This window comes from Sceloporus occidentalis, unplaced genomic scaffold, assembly GCF_023333645.1.
Source record: "Sceloporus occidentalis isolate IW3139 unplaced genomic scaffold, rSceOcc1.0.p SCAF_8, whole genome shotgun sequence".
Lineage (NCBI taxonomy): Eukaryota > Metazoa > Chordata > Lepidosauria > Squamata > Phrynosomatidae > Sceloporus > Sceloporus occidentalis.
The window spans coordinates 8,802,260-8,825,443 of NW_028316988.1; the positions used below are offsets into that span (position 1 = coordinate 8,802,260).

The 23,184-nt window shown below is 45.4% G+C and overlaps 2 protein-coding genes across 2 annotated transcripts; one reads left to right on the forward strand and one right to left on the reverse strand.

Annotated features, from left to right (window-relative positions):
- Positions 1 to 6,538: 6,538 nt before the first annotated feature.
- Positions 6,539 to 11,595, reverse strand: LOC149307805 (trypsin-3-like). Its single transcript, XM_089536813.1, has 6 exons — positions 11,592 to 11,595; positions 10,483 to 10,587; positions 9,519 to 9,681; positions 8,803 to 8,944; positions 7,552 to 7,818; positions 6,539 to 6,736 (listed from the first exon to the last, which is right to left on the reverse strand). The coding sequence occupies exons 1-6, from the start codon at positions 11,593 to 11,595 to the stop codon at positions 6,587 to 6,589; spliced, it is 831 nt and encodes a 276-aa protein (XP_089392939.1). The 3' UTR covers positions 6,539 to 6,586.
- Positions 11,596 to 13,573: 1,978 nt separating this feature from the next.
- On the forward strand, positions 13,574 to 20,981 carry LOC149307806 (cytidine deaminase-like). The gene is made up of 4 exons (XM_089534446.1): positions 13,574 to 15,827; positions 16,806 to 16,917; positions 17,376 to 17,433; positions 18,577 to 20,981. The coding sequence occupies exons 1-4, from the start codon at positions 15,650 to 15,652 to the stop codon at positions 18,694 to 18,696; spliced, it is 468 nt and encodes a 155-aa protein (XP_089390572.1). The 5' UTR covers positions 13,574 to 15,649; the 3' UTR covers positions 18,697 to 20,981.
- The last annotated feature ends 2,203 nt before the right edge of the window (positions 20,982 to 23,184 follow it).

Here is a 23,184-nt window from a genome sequence, read left to right on the forward strand (position 1 = left end):
TGTGCAGTGAAGATGCAACCCCTGTTATGGAAGTCGCAATGGTTATGGTGTGCGTTGAGCTGAGAATGTGTCCCACATTGTTTTTCCTCATTCATTCTCTCTTTAAAGCAAGGAAGAAAGACATTAATACAGAGAACACCTAATGCAAAATATCTCAGAGAGAGAGAAGGCTGAATGTTTAGCAAAGGAAGGCACAAAACAAGAAACAACAGTGCTATTTGGGGAATCTGTGTCAAGAAAGCCTCCCCTAAAATGCTTCATGAAGGCTCTGGATGCCTTGCAAGCCAGCCAATGCAACCCACCCTTGGCCTAGAGCCATACTCTGGTCCTTTTGCAGAGGCTCATGCAAGAACGGGGGTCATGCCTCACCATTTGGGGGAAGAGCCTGGAAGCAATTCCTGCCCGCGATGCCGCATCACTTTCATCTGGGGCGGCTTAGCCTGAGAAACAGATTGCTATCGGCGGCGTTGGGCCGCATGGCACAGAATACTAACATCCAGGGGCATTGTACCTCTCCAAAGGAGCAGGCGATGCAATTCCTAGCATAACAGGCTGCTTTTCCTCGCATAACAGCTCATCACTTATATTTCTCACCACCGTAACATTTTCTAGTTATAGATCTGGGGTGTTAAATAATGATAGGGAAGATTGAATTGAAGAGACTTTGGAAGCATGCTTGGATTATGTAATTGATTTTAGGAATTTGTTTCAGAGGTTGAGCCAAAGTTGATGAGGAGCATGATGCAAAGGCAGGGCAAAAGAGAAGCACCATAAAGGGAACTACTACTACTAATAATACTAATGCTACTGTGAACCTTTCCTATTGGTGGGCTGGCTATCTGTGGATTTAATTGACCACGGATGGCCATGCCCCATATTATTCAATAGTGGTGCACGCACATGGACACACTGACACATCTGTGTGCATACCACTGCCATTCAATAACAAGGGGCACCACTGTCAACATTTTTTTTGCTTGGTTTTTCACCTTCTCTGCCAAAGAGTGCCAGGGCCTCTTCAAACTACAAATCTCAGGATTCAGTAGGATGGAGCAGGGACATTAAAGTGGTGCCAAACGGCATTATTTCCATAGTGCAGATGGGTAACACTGATCAATACCTGGGAGCCATCAGGCTGTTTCTTGAGTCTAGCTTCTTATTCCCAGCAATGAACAGCCTGATTTATTAGATGATTGATCCCAGGTATTGATCGGAGTGACCCTGATTGATAGTGGTCCTGATCCCCCAGTGTTTTCCATTTGGACAAAACACTATGAAAGGCGATTAGAGACCTTTATGACAAATAGACTCATGCCAGTTTCCTTCCATTGCTCCCAAGGAAAAATGTTCAGAAAGTAATGGCTCAAGAATCAAGCTTGCCGGAGGAAGCCATAAATCACTCCAACATCTGACCATGTTTTGACGTTGCCAGATGTCCGCCGTATCTGCGCACATGATGCATGTCAATGGATTATCCAAGTCGGGCCAAGAAGGGTGGCGAGAACCAGCTTTGATTGAATTAGGAAATGGAGAGCTGAGGAAATGTCTAAGTTTGGGAACAGTCTTTCATTATGCAAAGCCATTCTGAATAATGAAGAACCTAATGGCGATGGCCGTGTGCATTTTTTATAGCTGCTGAACTGGCTGGGGAGGTTTGGGAGAGACTCGAATGAGGATCCGGAGCAGAACTCACCAACTTCCTTCTTGCTCACAAGAAGAGACAGACACATAAGAGAGATGAAGAAAGCAACTGAAGAGCACTGGTTAGAAATAGTAAGATGTTTGCAGATGATCTTATGATGTCCTTTGCTAATCAATACTTCCTAGTCCTTCAGTCTTGGTTCCAGTATAACCATTGATCCCATCGAGAGACTGAAAGTTATTTTCTTAGGCTGGCATTTTTGCATTGCAATTCCAGACTCATGCCTTGCATTACGGATCCAAAACTGCTCCATATTGACTAAAACTAAGTCGCTCCTCAAAGGGTTTGGTGGTTTCCAGACCTCTCACCGTTTTAGTTGCCTCCTTTGGAGAGCTTCATCTTGTCAACATCCTTTCTGAATTGTGGTGCCCAGAACTGGGTACAATATTATTCCAGATGAGGTCTGACCAGAGCAGAATAGAGTGGCACTATGACTTCTCTTGATCTCGACAAACCTAGAATTGCATTGGCTTTTTTAGTTGCCGCATCACACTCTAGTCTACTAGGACTCCTAGATCCCTTTCACACATCTTAGGGTGTCCCCATCCTATATCAATGCATTTCATTTTTTTCCCTACCTAAATGTAGTACCTTACATTTCTCTCTGTTTTGGCCCAGGTTTCTAATCTTCTAAGTTCATTTTGAATTCTGATACTGTCCTTTGGATCAATATGGCATAATGGTTTCAGTGTTAGACTGGGGCTCTAGACACCAGGGTTCGAATTCCCGTTCAGCCATGGAAACAGACCTTGGGTGAGTCACATATTCTCAGCCCCAGAAAACCCCATTAAAGGGTCACCATAAGTTGGAAATTACTTGAAGGCACAAAAGAACGGCCTCTAACTATGATTTGTTGTCATAATAATAAATACTCCAGTCTACTCTTCGGGCGAATTATTTGTATTGTATTGTATTGTATTAGAGTTGTATTGTATTTTATATGTGTGTTGGTTTTTATTATTGCAAGATCCTTTCAATGGATGGCCCAACCATGAAGGTGCAAAGCTTGCTAACGCAGACAAGGATCGCAGCTTCTCCTGGCAAGGAATTACATGTTCTCCTGGTCTCCGGCAAAAGCTAAAAACCATGTCTCCCATCTTCTCTTTCCCTTCCTCCCTGAAGTTGCTGCTGGTAAGTTGTGGTTAGTCATCCAAGCAAAGGAGGAAAGAAATGTTCTTTTTCAGAAAGGAGTTCTGTCACTTCAATCTCGCTAATGCATGTTTCCCTATATTAGGATCAGGACTGTCACAGCCTGCAGCTTCGGTAGCCGCCCCATCTACCGCACCTTTATCAGGACATGGGATTTTTAATAACGCAAGTGCTTATCTCTGGCTCATCCTTTCCAATCTCCTCCTGCAGAGGTTAGTGAGCATATCTATGTATATATGTATGAGGATGATGTTGTACAAGCCACGCTTCACATGCAAAAAACCCTACGTCTCTTCTATGGGATGGGACAGTGGCAATGCCAATGTGGCAATGAGTCTGCTCTAGTTTCTAGTATGAACTTGAAACAAGTTAGCCAAGGTGCTGAATCTACTCTCTATGCACCTAGAGTTCAATTGGCTTGAACTGAGCAGAGAATCGAACCCGGATCTCCAGAATCAGTACGTAGAGAGATCTTGTAGCACCTTTGAGACTCACTGAAAGAAAGAAGTTGGCAGCATGAGCTTTCCTAGACTTAAGCCCATTGTGGAAATGCAGTTTGACACCACTTTCAGTGCTGCAGCTCTGCAATTCTTGGATCTGTAGTTTTGCAAGGTCTTTAGCCTTCTCTGCCCAAGATGGCTGGCGCCTCGCCAAAGTCCAAATCCAAGGATTCATTGGATGGAGCCATGATGGTTAAAGTGGTGTCAAACTGCATTATTTCATGGTGTGAGTGTTGGACTATGACCCTGGAAACCAGGGTTTGGTTCCCTGCTCAGCTTGGATGGCGTTGGGAAAGTCACACTCTCTCAGCCTCAGGGGGAAGCAATGGCAAACCTCCTCTGAGCAAAACTTGCCAAGAAAATCCCAGGATAGGTTTGCCTTGGGATCGCCATAAGACTTAAAGGGAGACAATGACAACGACAACAATAACAACAAACTGCATCCAAGTTCACTAATACAACTCTTTCTTGTCATGGGCACAGCTTTTAACATTTGGTCGTGATGCTAAAGAGTACTCTAAAAACCATCTGCCTGGCGGCAGAGGCCCAATGCAGGACACCCTCCAAAGTGGTTTGACACCTTGGAAAGGTCATTTTGAGGCATGGAACCTGGAATGGATCCACTGCCCTACTGACATGGAAGGCAGAAGCCACTGGGCCAGTTTTCCCATTGAACGGGGAACCTTTGCAGCAAGAAGTGCACAGACGTGTGACACCCCAAAACCTCTCCGACTGCAGCATCGCTCATCCGCAGTCTGTCTTTGCATCCGAAAACTCCAGTGCGGCAGTAAACCCGGCCTGGCCGACTGCCTTGCCTGCCTTTGATGCCTTTTCCTGGCAATAAAACTCTCTCTAAGCTTTGCAATAAATTTGTCAACTTTGGGAACGGCTCTGCCCAGTTTTTTATTGCTGGCTTGCAAGACGATATCAATCCCGCCTTATTCCACTGGGAGAGGAAGGCTCTCTCTCTCTCTTTTGCCGGAACAGCTACAGTCTCCCTTGCTGAGTTCAAAAGAGAGAAGAAGAAAAAGAATCCCAAATCATTGCAGCAACGAAAGGGAGTGCGTTCCCAATGTCTCTTTCTGCAGCATTTCGGACATAGAAGGCCGCATCTGCACTGCAGACATATTCCAGTTTGATTATGTGCCTTCAAGTCATTCCCAACTTATGGCAACCTTAAGGTGGACCTATGGTTTGTTCAGAGGAGGTTTTCCATTGCCTTCCTTTGAGGCTGAGAGAGTGGGACTTGCACAAGGTCACCCAATGGGTTTCTGTGGCTGAACCTGGATTCGAACCCTGGTCTCCAGAGTCGTAATCCAATGCTCAAACCACACTGGCTCTGTAGTGTACCATTCCAGGCCCAAATAAACAATCCTGCCGCAATGGCGAAAAACCAATAACCACAAATGATGGCATCGTTAGGTTTCTTATTGCTCCGAAAAGTCCATAAAGTTTTCCGCAAAGCCTTGTTAGCCGTGAACTGGACAGTGGCGCTGGCAGGCATTTTATTTCCCTTGGAGGAGTTAGGGATATATTTTTTTTTTTGTTGTGTTTATTTTGACTGCGCTAGAGGAACCGGAGGAAAGGAGAGATACCCCAAGAGGAGGGTTAGCCAAAGATCTGGCCTTGCCATCGTTCCCAAAAGGGTGTCTCTTTTTGCCTGACAAAAAGGGGGACATCTCTCATGTTCTCCCTGGATGGGGCTGAGGATGGCTGTCAAGGAGGATGAGCTCCAATTGCCATTGATTTGCACAGCAATTTTTGCAGGAGCGCATAACCCGTCCTTTGCAATTGTCACTAGGAAAGTCACTGGCACATTCCTTTCCAAGGAACAAAATCATTGCAGATAATTCATCCTTCTATGTAAGGTGTGCGTGGTTTGTCTTTTTTCTTTTTCTCCAGCCTAGAAAATTAACTGGAGCCTCTCAGTTAGAAAAGATGGAGCTGAACCCTGGTCATCCCAAGTAAACTAGGCTGTTGTTGCACTGCAGAATTAATGCCTTTTGACACCGCTTTAACAACCACGGCTCCATCCTAGGAAATGCTGGGATTTGTATTTTGTTGGGGCATCAGAGCTCTTTAACAGAGAAGGCGAAATATCTCACCAAGCTACAGATTCTAGAACTCCATAGCATGGCCCCATGGCAGTTAAAGTGGTGTCAAACTGCATTAATTCTGCAGTGCATATGCAGTTGTAGACTCATGAAGTCAGTACTGAATGGCAAGCTTGCAAATGTAACCTTCTCCTCTTCTCCTTTCAGTTCCAGTTTGGCTTCTAAGGTTCACCATTTCCTTTGTGTAGCCCATTTCTAATAGCCTTTCCATACAGACCCCCAAGGACCAAGACACATTTCCAACTGTCCTTATCTCACCAACAACCTTGATAAACAGGATGGTGTTGTTGTTGTTGTTGTGATGTGTATTTCTGGTTGACTCTGGCTTATGGCAACCCAGACAGAGGATTTTCTTGGCGTGAAGGTCTGCCATTGCTTTCCTCTGAGCTTGAATCAATGTGACTTTCCCAAAGCCACACAGTGGGCTTCCATGGCTGAGGGAACATGATTTCCTTTTCCCATGAGCTGGGATTCGAACTCTGGCTTCCCAGAGTCCTAGTACAATATTCAAAACACTACAGTTATCTATCTATCTATCTATCTATCTATCTATCTATCTATCTATCTATCTAATCATCTATCCATCCATCCATAATTTTTCCTTCCTTCCTTCCTTCCTGCCTGCCTGCCTCTCGCTCTCTCTCTCTCTCCATCCATCCATCCATCCATCCATCCATCCATCCATCCATAGTCTCTCTTGCTCCCTTCCTTCCTTCCATCCATCTCACCTTTCTCTCTCTATCAATCGATTGATTGATCGGTCCACCCATAATCTCTCTTTCGCCTTCCTTCCTTCCTTCCTTCCTTCCTTCCTTCCTTCTCTAACCACTCATCTGTCTGCCTCTCCCTCTTCCCTCCCTCGCTCCCTTCTTGCCTATCTATCTATCTATCTATCTATCTATCTATCTATCTATCATCTATCTATCATCGCTCGCCGGACTTGCTCCCTCCTTCCCCCATTCCGTCTGTCTGTCTGTCTATCTATCTATCTATCTATCTATCTATCTATCTATCTATCTATCCATCCATTGCTCACATCATGATATTACTGCTGCTCCCACTTTCTGGGGAAACGTTTATTTGATCATTAGATGCATGAATCAAGAGAGCCAGAGGGACCCTTATTTCTCAAAGATGGCCTTGTAGATCCACTTCTGGAAGTTTGCAACGGCGGTGTAGACCCCTGGGTATCTGGGACTGGCACAGCTGTGACCCCAGGAGACAATCCCAAAAACACGTCCTTCGCAGACCAGTGGCCCACCAGAGTCACCCTGGAGAAGGAGGAAGCAAAGGCATTAAAGAGCGATGCTGAAGCCACATCAAAACAGAGGCTAACATTTTGCCGCGTGCATTTTTCATGTTGGGTGTTTTCTGAAAGTGCCCTAGCGGGTGAAAAGTCACAGAAAGTGACCAATTGAGATTCTGATTTACTAGCCGTGGGGCTAGTAAAATTGTGCTAGCCCTGCAAGCCTTGGAAACAGCGGGGCTCTTTGTCAATAAACCTCTTTTTGAACAAGGATGAATCACAGTCCTGATGGTGAAATGCAAAAAAGCTGGTGGGATGGCAATGGGAGAGCTATTTTTAAAAGCACGGCATGATTCAGAGAGAGCACCTTCTACTCTAGTCAAAAGGATTCAGACAAGTGAAGTTGCTTCACTTCCCAAGGAATGGAAAACTACACACCCTGCAACTGTCCCAAATTTGTCCTCTCCAGTGTGACTTTTCCAGCTGTTTATAAAATGTCCCGGTTTCTCTCATCTCCTCCCACTTTCCCCCTTCGTCCCCAAGCCCACTTCAACGTCTGCAAACTGAATTCAAAGCGCAAAAGCACTTTGCACAGAATTAATTCCAACAAACAAAAACTGGGACACATAGAAAGAGAGGAAGACCGCATGCTAGATGGATGGACTCTATTAAGGAGGTCATGGGCATGAATTTGCAAGACCTAAGCAGAGCAGCAGAGGATAGGAGTCTTGGAGATGTCTCATCTGCAAGGGTCGCCACGAGTCAAGATCAATTTGATGGCAGTTAACAACAAAGAGTCTTAAACCATTTTCTGCTAGGTAAGAAGGAGCCGGCACATACCTGGCATGCATCTTTTCCTCCAGTGCTGAACCCAGCACAGATCATGTCCTTGGTGATGTATCCAGCGTACGAAGAGGAGGCATTGCACTTGCGTGTCGGGATGATAGGGAGGTACACGCTGCGCAAAGTGTCGGAGGTCCTTCCTCCGATGGGAGAAGTGAAGCCCCAGCCGGAGACTTGGCAGAAGCGGCCTTCCCGGAGCGTCATTCCTTGCTGGGGAAGAGGGACGATGGCAACGTATGGACTGTACGCCACAGGCCTGTTCAGCTATTCAAAGACCCCAAAGCGAAGAGGAGGACAGGTCATAATTTAATCCAACTCATGCCTTGAAATAAGAAATGTGCAGCCTACTTGCATACACTGTACTTCATGGATCCTTCTTTGTGCCCAACTTTCAACAATGGCAACAGTGGAGCTTTGAAAGCTTGCATTGTGCATTTTGTGCATTTATTGGTTGGATAATTCAAGGTATCACTGTTTGGTGGATTTTGGATGTTATTGTATTTTGCCATATGTCCAACACTGCTACCCTTGAATATATAATATACGCAGAGGAATTCCATTTCAGACTATCTTTTTATCGTATTCCTCATGAGTGCAACCACACTGTTGAAATACCACAGTTTGATACCTCTTTAATTGCCATGGCTCCATCCTGCAGAGTCCTGGGATTTAGAGTTTGGCAGAAAAGGCTTGTAAAACTACAAAGCTCTCACTCTCTCAGCCAGCCATGCAAAAAGCTTTGGTACCTTTTGGAATATTTTGGATTTTGGAATTTCAGATAAGGGAGGCTCAACTTGTACTGACACAATGTCAGGGCTTTTTAAAATCTTAGTGCGTTTACTGAGTTTAATGGTTTGCTGATGGTTTAATGTACACATGCCACCAAATTATTATAAATATTATGTATAAAATTACCTCCAGGCTATCTATCTATCTATCTATCTATCTATCTATCTATCTATAAAAGGGACGTTTGTTGTTGTGTGACGTCAGGTCATTTCTGACTTACGGCGACCCTAAGGCAAACTTATCACAGGGCTTTCTTGGCAAGGATTCCCAGGATCCCATAGGATAGAGTGACAGCACTTCAAGTGGCATCAAATTGCATTATTTCTACAGTATAGATTCGCCAATAGAAGCATGGGTCCTCCTTTGTGCCCGTGTTTCAGCAATGGCTACATATTCAGAGTAACCCTATTCTTCTTTTTGGGTCCCTCCTGATTCCCCGTCTCTGGGAAGATTTCTTACCTTAATCAGCATGATATCTGCATTCTTGGACGTGGGGCTGTAGTCGGGGTGGACTACCATGCGAGTCGGTCGGAAAACCTGTTCGGTGCCTTCGAAAGTGGATAGAGAATATTCCCCAGCGACAATCAGCATTTGACGGATCCTGAAAGCAAAGTCAGGAAAGCGGAAAACAAGGTACTTTTGACACTCTTGTTTCCTCCAAGTTGGGATGCCTGTGAACATTTTGTGCCATCACCCATGTCTTGTAATTGTTGCTGACTTCAATATCACATCTCCAACATAACATTGATTTGGGGGGCATAATTTCTGGGCCACATTATAGGTCGAGGAACTGGGAGGACTGGTCACAGTGTGCCAAGCGAAGGCAAGAAACTCAATGAGTAGTTTTTGAAACTGGCATAGTTTCTGATGCAACTGTGAAATATTTTGCAAAAGAACTGGGAAGAACTGGTCACAGTGTGCCATGCAAAGGCAAAGAAACTCAATCGTAATTTTTGAAACTGGCATATTTTCTGATACAACTGTGCAATATTTTACCCCCTGTTCCTAAGAGAAATGGATCTCCGACCATTATTTTTATTTGCTTTGCTCACTATTTAGCCACAGCTTAACTTGCCCCAGTGTTATCTTCCTGCAACCTTTCTGTATCTGGCCAGGTTCCGCCATCCCATCCTTTTCTAGATCCCAAATGTGTTGGAGAGTCTGCTCTTCCTCACCTGGTTTTGCAGTGGGCCGCGGTCAGAACCCAAGTCCGACTAATCAGCGCACCTCCGCAGAAATGGTAGCCTGTTTTCCTCTTCAGTGAGACCAAGTATTTGGAGGAATGGGGTGGGACTATGTATCCACCAATGATGCGTTGGGAGTCAGTCGCCTCTCCATCTGCTCCAGAGTAGAGAGAAAGCAACCAAGTAGTGTTTCAACCCAACAAGACACTTGGAGGGGTCAGCAATTGAGCTCAATCCAAGAACATTTCTGGAATAGTAATAATAGTAGTAGTAATGCAAGTTTCCTGTCCTTATCCAAAATGTTTGGGACCAGAGGTATTTGGGATTTTTTTTGGATTTTGGAATACTCCTTTTTGCATATATATATATATACACACACACACACACACCCCTAATGAGATAACGTATGAGATAGAGATTCAGCGTGGCATATAGTGGTTTGGGCATTGGACTATGACTCTGGAGACCAGGGTTTGATTCCCTGCTTGGCCATGAAACCCATTGGGAGACCCTGGGCAAGTCACACTCTCTTAACCTCAGATGAGGGCAATGGCAAACCCTCTCTGAACAAATCTTGCCAAGAAAACCCCAGGAGCCTTAAGGTTGCCATAAGTTGGACATGACTTGAAGGCATACAACTGTGAGAAGACTTCTTCCAAAATGCATCCCAGCAGATCATTTTTTCATTCACCAGTTCCCACATTTTTTTTATGATGACCAAACCTATGCATAAGCCTTCTCTTCAGAACCTCATCCTTTGCAAACTCAAGCTTCATTGCATTACTGCAGGCACCCTGCTGCAAACCAATATTGAAAGTCTGTCTTGAGCAAAGAGTAAGATTGAACTCAGCCCAGCTATGAAGGCCTGGCTATCCTTTCTTTGACCAAGTCCTGGAAACACAACCCAGAAGATTCCCACTTGTATAAAGGTTTCATCACACTGGTATTTCCATACCTGGCCACACTTGTACGCTTTCCTCGCTGTTAGTGGAGAATTCAGCAACTGTATCGCTCCTGAAAACATCATCAAAGCTTCCAGTTTCTGAATCCATCGATGTCCCTGTAAGAAAAAGATCAGGAGAAGCGGTTGTGGTTGTTGTGTGCTTTCAAGGCATTTCTGCAATGCAGTGTGGATTTCACGCAGAACAATCTCCTTTTACAGCTTTCTTTTTTCTGCTCGAGGAGCAATATTTGCACAGGAATTAATATTTCTGCATTTAAATATTATTTCCCTTACAGAAAATTCTGTTTTCTGTGCAAAACGAACTGCGTGTGAATTTTGAAAGTCTCAAACTGCAAAGATGCTTGTCAGTCCATTCTTGTTCTCATCAGCATTCCTTGACATGTTTTTTGAGCACTTTTTAAAAGATGTTCAGATGTTATGAGCCGTTTCCAAATATTCTTTCCATCCATAGTTGCCATGAGTCAGAATATTTGAAGGCAAACAGCGACCATTCTGGATATTCCCTTACCTGTGGCGCCCTCAGCGAACTTCAAATCCCAGGATCCCATAGCACTGAACCATGGCAGTTAAAGCGGTGTCAAACCTCATTATTTCTGCAGTGCAGATGCAGCCTTTTTGGTCTGCTTCCTCAGATGTATCTGAGGACCAAGTTGACAAAGGCTTACCCTACAACTTCTTTCACACTTATTTATTTACTTATTTTATTTCAAGGATTTATATCCCACCTTTTTCCCACAATGAGATTCGAGGCGGGTAGCAATAATTTAAAAAGACAGAACTTAAAACATGGATTGCAAAAGTTAGAAGAGAATTAAGCATTACCAGCATTGGAACAAAGGTGTTGCAAGATCCCTTTGCCGGCTTGAAATGCTACTCAGCTTGTAAAAAGTGGAGCAGTTTGGAAGTGGCTCATAAAAACCAAGGGCAACTATGCTAGTCCATGGAAGAGGAAATATTCCCCAAATCCAGTTTTTTGAAGGAAGGAAGGGTAGAAAACCCAAATGGTTGACGTTTGCCTTCAAGTCACCTGTGATGATATTCCATGGCTGTGTCTCTGAAAGTCTTAAAGCCAGCAAGATGCTTCATCTTTGGCAACTTACCCATCGCTGGAAAAAGCTGCAGGAAGAGGAGAAATTGTGTGTTGCAAGGTCCCATCCTACCTTCGTCTTCGGTTTTCCCCGAAGTACCTTCTGAAAAGGAACTTCTGGAAAGGACTTGGGGGACTTTCCTTTCCTTTTGCAATGAGACATCCTTGATATTCTTCTTTTTCAGTTGCCATGACAATCTGCATCCCAGGAGAACAGACATTTAATTCACCAAAGAAGAGATCTTTGAAGACATCGAGGGCTGGTTGACCTTCCTTCGCCTTTGGGGTCTTCTCAGCTTCCTTCCCAGATAGGAGGAGATCCGAGGAACAACCGTTACTTTTCAGAAACTCTGCTCACGATCAGGTTTCTTGGCACAAACGTATGGGGCGACCGCAGACCCAAAGGTCTTCTCCTAAGAAGGCACTGTCTCTTCTTGCTTGGTTTGCGCGGAGTCACAAACTGCCAGAAAGGATTGTTTGCAACTCCAAAGAGAAAGCATCCTTCTCCTTCTTTCAGAAAACATGCATTCATTTGGTGGTTGTTCTAATTTAGGGCCTTCGCTTCCAACTTATGGTGACCCTGTTACAGGGTTTTCTTGGCAAGTTTCTTCAGAGGGGGTTTGCCGTTGCCAATATCTGAGGCTGAGAAAGTGTGACTAGCCCAACCAGTGGGTTTCCATGGCTGAGCCAGGACTCAAACAAGGTCTTCAGCCTTTTCTGTCAAAGAGGGTTAGTGCTTTGCAAAACGACAAATCCTTGGATTTTGTAGGATGGAGCCGTAGCAGTTAAGGTGGCGTCAAACTGCATTGTTTCTGAAGTCTAGATGCACCCTGGCTTCTAAAAGAGGTTCAGACTCTTCAATAGCTCTTTGAAATGTGACGTCAAAGGCTTTCATGGTGGGCATGCATAGGTTTTTTGTGGGTTTTTCTATGAAGATGCCAGCCACAGATGCTGGCGAAATGTCAGGAATCTTCTGGAAAATGGCCCCATAGGCCAAAAAGCCACAAAAACCTAAGCTCTTGGAAAGTCCGCTCTAAAACCTAGAAAAAAACTTAAATGGACCGCCACCTTTTCCCTCGGTGCAAAATGCAGAGCCCCCAGATGCTAAGGAGCATTGATAAGTGTCTATAAGTCTCTCTTGATGCTTCAAATGTCTCAGTTTCCAGTTTAATTTAGGAAGAGGTGCTTTATGGCCTTGAGCGAAATATTGGCTGTGGGCGGCTCGATCAATAAATCCTCGACGCAGCTAAGCAAACCAAATCACCAAGAGCCAGAAAAGCTCTCGATAATTCATAGTCTCCCATTTCCTTATCGGTACCAAAACAAAGCTACATCAGTAAACGGATGATGGGAAATCCTGTTGTGGCTTTGCACTGGTGTAAATAGCATTAGGCAAGCAGTTGCGCTTTCTTGGCAATTGCACGATTGCACAGATGAGAACCGTTGCATTTTGTGCCATTGTGAAACATAATTTTGGGATACCTTGCTGCAATACTTTTATAATATGCGCTGTGATCATGTAACAAAATGGATTGCAATTTAATGATACGCAAGCTACTGGACCTCTTTGGGAGGATAGATCCAACAACTTGGTTATCGCTTTTAAAAGGATATGTCCAAAGTGCTGAATGCAATGGCTGAACATCAGCCAAGCTGGCTGACTGGGACTTATGGGAACTGAAGTCCAAAACAGCGGAGGACCAAAGTTTGGATCAAATTGTGGAGCAAATTATGGAATAGATTTTCCGCTGCATTGACGAAGAAGCTGAGTTCTTCCTAGAAGCCAAGATGACTAAACAGAGACTGACGTACTTTGGCCATATCATGAGAAGACATGTAGAAAAGAGAATGGTGCTTGCTAAGCTTGAAAGCAATAGGGAAAGAGAAAGACCACACTCCAGATGGAGAGACTCTTATCAGGGAGGTATGGATTTGCAGAGTAAAGGAGGATAGTGGGGCTTGGAGACATCTCATTCACCATGAGTTTAGGGCGACTGAAAGGCAGCTAACATCAACAAGATGCCTCAACATTGCCAATAAGGATGAGGCATAAAAATTCACATGCCTTTCCTGCAACAAATATGGACGGAATTGGCCTCCATCCCAGCCAGGGAATGCAACCACCCCAAAGGGAGTAAGATTAAAATTCAAGCATGCTTTTCAGTGAAAGAGGTGCACCTGTTCTTTCTCAGATTTCTGGTGCGGCTTGGATTTATGTCCTCTAACCTGGACCTCTAATCTGGACAAAGAAAGCATCCCTTATCATCATATGAGACCAAAAAAAAGCATTGCTTGACTTGCAGAGTGGTGTCATGGCAGAAGCCCAAACTGGTACGGAGAGTGAAAGAGACCTTTGTTTTTGGATTTGTGCAAGACCCAAGAAAGAGGCGACCCTTGATCCACGAAGTAGGTCTGGCACAGATATTGGGAGCCTTTTTAAGGGTGCTGCTTGAGCCTTTGCAGGATGGAGATGAGCAATGAGGTTTTTCCTCTTTTTCCTCACTTGCTACATCTCTTGCTCATCCAGTAAATGGGGGAACATTGGCACCAGTGGCCTCTGATCTTCTCCCCACTACCTCTTTTCTCGTGTCTGTTCTGCATGTAAGAATAAGCCTTAAGGCCACCATAAGTCAGAAACGACTTGAAGGCACACAACTACAACAACATGTGGCTAGCAAGCACTAGCCATGGAAAAAGCAGCTTTGAATCAATGCCCAAAGTTTTTTTCCATATCCCTTTTTCAACCACTCACTGGGATTGTGGAGACAGCGGCGGAGGAAACCTCTGCAGGACCACATATCTGGAATTGCGACAGAGAGAGAAAGAGGGAACATGGGGATCGGCTGCTAAGACATGAGCCGCTGGCTGACATTTCAACCTTGGCAGATCAGAAATTGCAATGTGAGCTTGGCTGATAAGGGAATTCGCATCCAGCGCCTCCACTTCTAATACCATTGTCAGACACCAAATGCCAAATCCGTGAATCAAAATGTTGTTCCGATCTGCCACCTTGTGGCTTATCCATATCTCAGTGTTGATTTTTTTCTCTATTTCTTCCCGGTTTTTAAACATCAGGCCACAAGTAGACACTCATGCTGCCAACTTCTTTCTTTCAGTGAATCTCAAAGGTGCTACAAAATTTCTCTACACACTGATCCTACAGACTAACACGGCTATATCTTTGGATCCCACTACTTTGGAGCATATGGAGGTTGCGATGGCATTTAAAATGGAATCAAGGCACTACAACGATGCAGCATGAAAGTCCTCTGTTTTGCAGCCTTTGCCATGAACTCTTTTTTTTCTCCCCTCCTTCTTTCGCTCTCTGCTTTTCAGAGTCCGGACTTCCACGCCTCTCTCTTTCATTGCCAAAGTTTTCTGCTGCTGGGCGTGTGACCTTCTTTGGGAAAGGTCTCTATACAAGTTTCCATTCAGACTCAAAAGAACTAGGAATTCTCTCTTGGCACAAACACAGAGGTGGACAGTACACTGTTGTTGCACCGTATCTCTGCAAATGAAGCATCTAAATAGCTCAAGTCTCCAAAACGTAAGGCTCAGGTCAGACTACCGATTGTAGCAACCATCACATTGCAGTATGGTTTTATTTTATTTTTTGCAGCCACGCAAACTGGAAAACACAGCACAGTCCTGAGTTGGACAAACAAACCCAGAGGAGAGGAACTGGGGACACTAGCCTTGACAGCGGCCAAGAAATTGGGTGAACTTTTTCCTGGCGAGGACGGCTGCAAACAGAGGGTGATTGAGGTTGGCCGAACGGAGAGACGGATACAGCGAGATCAAAGATCAACGCCACCTTCTTTTCTCCAAAAAAAGGAGTGATCATGGACTGAGAGAAGGAAACACAAGTTGAGCCAGGTCACAGATGGAGACGTGTGCATCCCAGCCATGTATGGCCTGTGTTGTGTCTACAAAAGTGTGACTTTGTTGGGTGGAGTGCTCCAGTCATAAACGGATGGATGAGGAAGCTCAGAGGTAGCATCCGCACATATCTTTCTCCCTCTTGGATGTGTGGCTTCTTCCGGAGATATTCCCTCCGACCCAAGTCGTAGGATGGCACAGAAGCCCTATAGCCTTCCACAGCCCAAGGTGGGCGACTTTGAGGCTGACCGTGACGGTGTCGAGCTCCTTTTGGCCAAGTCCAGAGAAGCCAAAGAGTTTGCCTACTGCCCCTACAGCCGTTACCCAGTGGGGGCTGCCCTCCTGACCTCCGACGGAAAGATCTACACAGGTAAGTGAGGCTAAGGGGGACTTCTGACTCTGTTCAGGGCCTGGCATCGCTCACAGGTGGACCTGCCAAAGATCATGTCTGCCTGGAACTTGGAGTTTGGGAAAGCTGCTCTCTTGTTGGACTGTAATGCCTAGCATCCTGCAAAGAGTGAAGCCACTTAGAGATTATTTAGATACTGAAGAGTGCATGCAATGTTCTGGCATTGTTGGCCATCCAGGCTTGGAGGATTCAGGGAGTTGTAGTCCAAAAAAGTGATTTTACTTTCCTGGGTCCTTATCTGTTTAATCTGGAGATGGGGCTCTGGAATCACATTTTTACCCAAGGAGAGTCAATGTGGTCTAGTCGTCTGTGAGTTGGACTAGGACTCCGGAGACCAGGGTTCAAATCTCTGCTTGGATGTGGAAACCCACTGAGGAGTCCAGGGTTATAGACCACACTCTCTCCGCCTGAGACGAAGGCAAAAGGAAACCCCAGGTGAACACATCTTGCCAAGAAAACCCTGCGATACATTCGCTTTAGGGTTGCCCTATGTCAGAAATGACTTGAAGGCATGCAATGACAACAAGAAGAAGGAATTTGAGCAAGTGTTGTTTGTTATGCAGCCAGGTAGTAAGCAAGACATTCAGCTATTAAAGGTCACAGGAGCTGTCTCCAGTGTTCACTTTGGCAACCCTATCCATATACCATTCCTAATTTCATTATGTCTCCTTTCCAGTCAACATAGTCCTTAGAAGAGCAGAAATGCAGACATCCGAACTAAACAATACAGTGAATACAAATACTTCTGGTTTTAATCCATGCAAAGTTTTAATCCTAGTTTCATTCCTTTGCAAAAAGGAGGCTGCAATTTCTGTTTTTTGCTCATGCCATGGGATGTTCCCTGAGGCCACAATACGCTTGCGGCGATTTTGCTGTAAGTATCAAAGCTCGGCCTTTGCGATGCAAGATCTTAATCACCTCGGTTGGCATTCCCTTTAGGTTGCAATGTTGAAAACGCCTGCTACCCACTGGGCGTCTGTGCCGAACGTACGGCCATTCAGAAGGCAGTGTCTGAAGGGCATACGAAATTTCGGGCCATCGCCATCAGCTGGTGAGTACGATGCCTCTTTCCCCAAAAGCCGCTTCATTTGCCACCTACACACCGTAAAAAATTATTTTGGTGGCTTTTATAGTTTTTTGTGGGTTTTGCGGGCTTTGTGGCCATGTTCTAGAAGAGTTTATTCCTGATGTTTCGCTGGCATCTGTGGCTGGCATCTTCAGAGATGCCATCTTCTAGAACATGGCCACATAGATTTCTGTGGCTGAGTGGGGATTCAAATCTTGGTCTCCCAGGATCCTGAGCTGCTGCCACACTGCAAAATTAAATGCAGTTGGACACTGCTTTAACTGTCATGGATCCTGGGATCTGTAGTTTGTTGTGGTGCCAGAATTTTGTCACCTTGATCACACTCTTGGCCAGTTCCAGTTTCCATCTATGGCATGTTGGAGGGCATGCTGCAACTGCATGTGAGATCCCTGAACCCATGCCTTCTTGTTTTGCTCCAACAGCAAGAGCCAGGACTCCTACGCCGTGCCCTGCGGGGCATGCCGACAAGTCCTCAGAGAGGTAAACAGCTTGTTTTATTTATTTCTTCTTCCCTCCCTCCTTCCCTTGAATACACAACACACAAAGCTGTGAACAATGCTGTTTTTCATTCCAGCCCATTGTCCCAGCATTCTTTAGGCTAGAAGACAAGCTGAGTCCTCCTTTATCCGAAATGCCTGGAAGCAAAAACATATTGGATTTCAGATTTTGGAATATTTGCCTATACATAATGAGAGATCTTGGCGAAGGGACCCAACCCTAAACACGAAATGCATTTATGTTTCCGATGCACCTTATACGCATAGCCTGAAAGCCATCTTATGTACAATATTTTGAAATAGTATTGTGTATGAAACAAAGTTTGTGTATCGTTTAAATGCAAAGGTGTCACTATCTCAGCCACCCATCTGGACAATAGGGACTATTTTGGATTTCAGAATTCCAGATAATGGAGACTCAACCTATATCAAAATTTACATTTGGATGAAATGCTAGCACCAATCTTCCACAGTGGGACCTTCTCCTCCAAGCTGTGTGGGACTACCATTCCCATCATCCCCAGCCAGCAATGCTGGAGAAGACGGTCTTTTTGGTCAGATTTAGCCTTGCTCTTTTTATCTTCTTAACCGGAGCTCAAAGGTTGCTCCACATTTCCTCGCTGTCAACTTTTAACATTGCCCAAAGGATTACAGTTTAACTGCTGGCGGCTGTTATTGGAGATAAATTATTGGATGGGCTTATGCAAGGAGGAAGAAAATCAAATGCATTTAAGATTCCATTAACACAAATCACGGTCGCTGGAAATAAACCCACAAACCACAAATTTATCACAACTGTATTGAGATATGATACCAAAAGCAAAAGCGGATACCGAAAGCAAAGGTGTCACTTTCCCAGCCACTCCTGTGGACAGTTTGGGATTTTGGAGTATTTTGGATTTGGGGGTTCTGGATGATGCTCTTATCCTTTATTCTGGAGAGGATAACAGATGACAATACAGTCCTTGCTAATAAAAATAGTAATGAATTCTAGTGCTTGGACCCTGTAAGCCTGGGTTGCACTATACTTGTCTGACCAAAGAATACTCTTCTTGGGGTCTGATGCTTTGTCTGTGACTTTAAGTTAAATATCTCATCTGACCCACGCTCCCTTTCTCTTTTCCAGTTTGGTAAACACTGGGACATCTATTTGACCAAGGCGGATGACAACAGTGCGTATATCCACAAGACTCTGGAGGAACTTTTGCCGCTTTCCTTTGGACCAGAAGATCTCCAGAAAAGCTGAAACAGAAACGAGGAACCTCTTTCTGAGCTCCGGTCTCACGCTTCGTATGAGATTCGGATGCTTTCTTTATTCAAAACTGTCTCAAACTCAGAATCGCTGCAAATGGAATTTGCTTGTCACGTCCGACAAAAGCTAGGAACGGCTGCGGAAGCTGCAGAGCCAAACGGAAAAACCGTTTCGCCGGTTTTCCTCTCTGACACTAACCTCCATTATCCCCTGATGTCTTTCTTTTGAGGTTTTTCAGTTGCAGCATATGGACTCAAGAAGCTGCTTTGCACTGGGGACCCAACCTGCACTGCAAAATTAATGCATCTTGACACTACTTTAACTGCCATGGCTCCATGTTATGGAATTGTAGGATTTGGAGTTTGGTGAGATATTTAGCCCTCTCTGTCAGAGAGGTTTGATGCCACAACAAACTATAACTCCCAGGAATTCCATAGGATGTCGCCATGGCAGTTAATGCGGTGCCAAAGTGCATTAATTCTGCAGTGTGGCAGCAGCAGGAAAGAGGATCCCACTTTTCCAGCTGTCCCAGTTTTTCTCTCCTCCTCCCAATTCTCCCCTTGATGCAAGTTATTTGCATGAACATATGAAGCGTGAGTCCAATGTGCAAAAGAAGTATGTGCTCAGTTAGCTCAGCAGAGAGGAGAAAATGCAGCGAAACCTTGCCCTTGTAAGACAATCCAATACAAACCTGACATCTTTGCATGACGTTAGCAACATCTTTGCGCTTTATCTAACCTAGTCTGTGCATCAACAAAATAATACACAACTAGGGATTTCTTGCAATTGTAATTATGCTGAAACCCATGCTGCTTTGGGACAGTGTTTTAGCAATGCAGTAGTGTATGTTGGGTGGAATGAGATGGAAACTAGGCCTAGACTGCAGAATTCATTTTGGAAATATCCCTATTTAAACTGGGAAAGAAATCACATTAGGAATGTGCACCCCAATATTGTAGGACGCAAGACGAACGCTAGAATTAAACCTTTATTGTTGTGTTTCCAGCCTTTCTTTGCAACCCTTCTTTAATTCATGTTTTATTCCTCGCACGGGAGAAGAAAAGCTCGCCGCGTTTATTTGTCCCAAGAGCAGGGTTCCTTTTTCAATTGCACCGTTTGATCCCACGAAATCCGATCAGGGATACGGTAATGGGTTTTAATTTCCCAATAATTAAAAGCTGTTGGTTCTACACGGCTATAAATGTTGCGGCGGAACAAAACGCCTTCTGCCAACATTAATTCCGAGGCTCCGTTCCAATCAAAACAGGACATAAATTACTGTGTTTTGCTCCGGTTGTGTAACACGAAAAAGAGAGAGAGAACAACAGCATTATAAGCAGAAAAATCCAGTGGGGAGCATTATAACCCTTGAGTTATTCTGAGCATGAACTCCCCGCATGCTGCGCATAATAATTTTAAGAGTTCACCAAGATTTTTTGGTTTCTGCTTGGTGCATGTTTTGTGGATACATTTCCACCTAAAGTGACCTAGGAAAAGAAAAATATTTTGCGTATTATAGGAAGAAGTGTGGGTTTCTGCTTAGTGCATGTTTTATGGATACATGCCAGGAGTGCCCACTATCATCTCCGGCTGATTTGCCAGCTACGACTCTTCCTGGAACGGGAAAACCTAGAAACGGTTGTACATTCGCTGGTAACCTCTCGACTCGATTTCTGCAGTGCGCTCTATGTGGGGCAACCCTCATGCCTTGTTCAGAAGCTGCAACTGTTCCAAAACATGGCAGACAGATTACACCTATCTTAAAATACCTACACTGGCTGCCTATAAGCTTCCAGGCACAGTATAAGGTTTTGGTCATTACCTATAAAGCCCTGTATGGCTTGGGTCCAGCTTACCTGAGGGAAGGCCTCCTCCCATACAATCCTTCCTGCACTCTCTCTTGCAGCCTAAGAAAACAAGCTGGTCACAACTTCCCAGAGGACGCTTTCTGTTGCCGCTCCAAAAGTCTGGAATGACCTGCCGGAAGGGATCCACTATCTAACATCTTTGGAGGCCTTTAAGAAGGCAATAAAAACAGATCTCTTCTGGTGGGCCTTCCCAAATTGACCTCCTGGGAACGTTCACTTTCCAGTTACATAACCGTTCCCACCGGACTTGATTTTATTGACTACTTTATTGGTAGTATTTTATTGGGAACTGTTGTTTTTAACACTATTTTAAGGTGGGAGAGAGATAAGGAGTTGGATTTTATATGTTTTGCTATGTTTTTTTTACTTTTCTTTTTTTAAAATACTTCATTCATAATACAAAATACAAAATCTTGCAATCATAAAACAATGGCATAAATAAGTTTCATGTCATTAAAAACTTTCCTTATTAAAATTTTGCACAGTTCAATTCGTTTAAAATAAATCTGACCGTCCATAATGAACAGTGGCTAGATGGAGGAGAAACGGATGTCAAGTTCGTATTCATGTAATCTCTAAGAGGAGACCATTTTTCCTGAACAGGTCTTTGATTTTTGTTGTTTTGAGTTATATTTCATATTGTATGTTAATGTCTCCATAAGCCATTGATCCCAAACTCTTTTCCACCAGCTCTCCAGGGATCCAAGACCTGTTTTCCAATTATTAGCCACTTCTAGATGAGCTGCTGTCAGCAAAAAAGAGATCATCTTTCTGTTTCTTAAAGATTTGTTACCTTTTGTGTATATTGAAAATAACAAAAGAGCTGGGCAAAAATAATTGAAGCCATTTGGTTGATCGCATCGTGCCAGAAGTGGGTAATTTTGGAACAGTATAACCACATATGGATAGAAGTCCCTATGACTGGACAACCTCTGCAACACAAAGGTGATATGGCCCCCATACAGGCTGCCAAAACAAAGCTGCTTCAGGTCACTTTGGAGGCATGCTGTTTAAATTATGCATACATCTTAAGAGTCCGGAAGCTGGGCTGAAGCTGCTCTCCAGTCCTTAGGACTGGATCGTGGCTTTGGCGTGGCTTCCGGACTCTTAGAACGCATGCAACATTTAAACAGCATGCCTCCAAAGCGACCTGAAGCAGCTTTATTTTGGCAGCCTGTATGGGGCCATAGATTTTATCATCTATGATTTCCTAACAGGGGTCAAGAAGATACCATTTATGTACTAGCTTTGGGCGGGCTACAGACCACCGCTTTGTGGCGGTCTGCTGCCGCCGCTTGCTCCATGCGGGAGCCGTAGCAGTCACACCGCGCGGCTCCCGCACGGAGCAAAAAAGAAGCTCCAAAATGGAGCTTCTTTCCGCGACGCACTGATGACGTCGCGAAGCGCCAAGGGCGCATTTGTGACATCATTAGCGCCGCGCGATGTTCGGACGCTCAGCGTCTGATACGTCAATATGGCGCCGGCCATGTAGAAGGGCCGGCGCCATATTGTATGGACACAGTCCGTATTAGACCCAGGGGCGTCTAGAAGAGACGCCCCTTTTTTAAAATGGGACGTCCTGCGGACGTCCCAACTGCCGGTGTGTAACCAGCCTTAGAAAGTTCTCTCTGGTTAAAGCTGATCTTGACTCCAACACAGAAGATGACCAAATAGCACACCAATCTAGGGTTGCCATAGCGCTGGACCTCAAAACCGGGAAAAATATAGAACAGAATTTTCAAATGTAGGACACACAAAAAATGTGTCCTACATTTGAAAATTCTGTCCTACATTTTCCTGGCGATCGCGGCAGGGAGCAGAGGCCAAGCGGCGAGGGAAAGCCTCCACTTAAGGAGGCTTTCCCTCCCCGCCTGGGCCCCGCTGCGATCGGAGGCCAGGATCGGGGCCTCGCCTCGTTCCTGGCCCCCGCAGGGACCAGGAAGGAGGCGAGGAGCCGGCGGCGATCGCCAGGGTCTCGCCTCGTTCCTGGCCCCAGCGGAGACCAGGAAGGAGGCGAGCAGGCCGCCGACCATCGCCGCGGCCTTGCCTCGTTCCTGGCCCCCGCGGGGAACAGGAAGGAGGTGAGGAGCCCGGCGGCGATCGCCAGGGCCTCACCTCGTTCCTGGCCCCAGCGGAGGCCAGGAAGGAGGCGGGGAGCCCGGCGGCGATCGCTGCGGCCTTGCCTCGTTCCTGGCCCCAGCGGAGGCCAGGAAGGAGGGAGGAGGCTGCAGGGAGGCGGGGAGGTTGGCGCGGCTGCGCCCAAGAGGCGCCGTCTCCCTGCAGCCTCCTCCGCCTCAGGCCTCGCTGCCCTCCTTTTCCTCTGCGCGGCCATGCGCGGGGGAGGAGGAGGAGGGCAGCGAGGCCCCAGGGTTGCCCAGCAACCCCGCTGCAACCGGGCTTCTCCCGGTTTTTGGCTGCACCCGTGCCGTGACCAGGCAGGTGCAGCCAAAACCGGGAAAAACCCGGTTGCAACCGGGTTATGGCAACCCTACACCAGTCTGATTCTGGAATTGGTATATTTAGTTCAGTTAGAGGTCTTCAAACAGAGGCTGGATGGCCATCTGTCAATGGGGATGCATTGATTGTGATTTCCTGCATGGCAGAATGGGGTTGG

Bases quoted from the DNA above. Each gene is read 5' to 3' on its own strand.
- LOC149307805 (XM_089536813.1), bottom strand. The intron at 9,682-10,482 runs GTATGGAAATAC...ACTCTGGAGCAG, and splicing joins AAGCGTACAAGTGTGGCCAG to ATGGAGAGGCGACTGACTCC. The intron at 7,819-8,802 runs GTAAGAAATCTT...GTCTTTGAATAG, and splicing joins CAGATATCATGCTGATTAAG to CTGAACAGGCCTGTGGCGTA.
- LOC149307806 (XM_089534446.1), top strand. From the start codon at position 15,650: ATGGCACAGAAGCCCTATAGCCTTCCACAGCCCAAGGTGGGCGACTTT. The intron at 15,828-16,805 runs GTAAGTGAGGCT...CATTCCCTTTAG, and splicing joins CGACGGAAAGATCTACACAG to GTTGCAATGTTGAAAACGCC. The intron at 17,434-18,576 runs GTAAACAGCTTG...TCTCTTTTCCAG, and splicing joins GCCGACAAGTCCTCAGAGAG to TTTGGTAAACACTGGGACAT.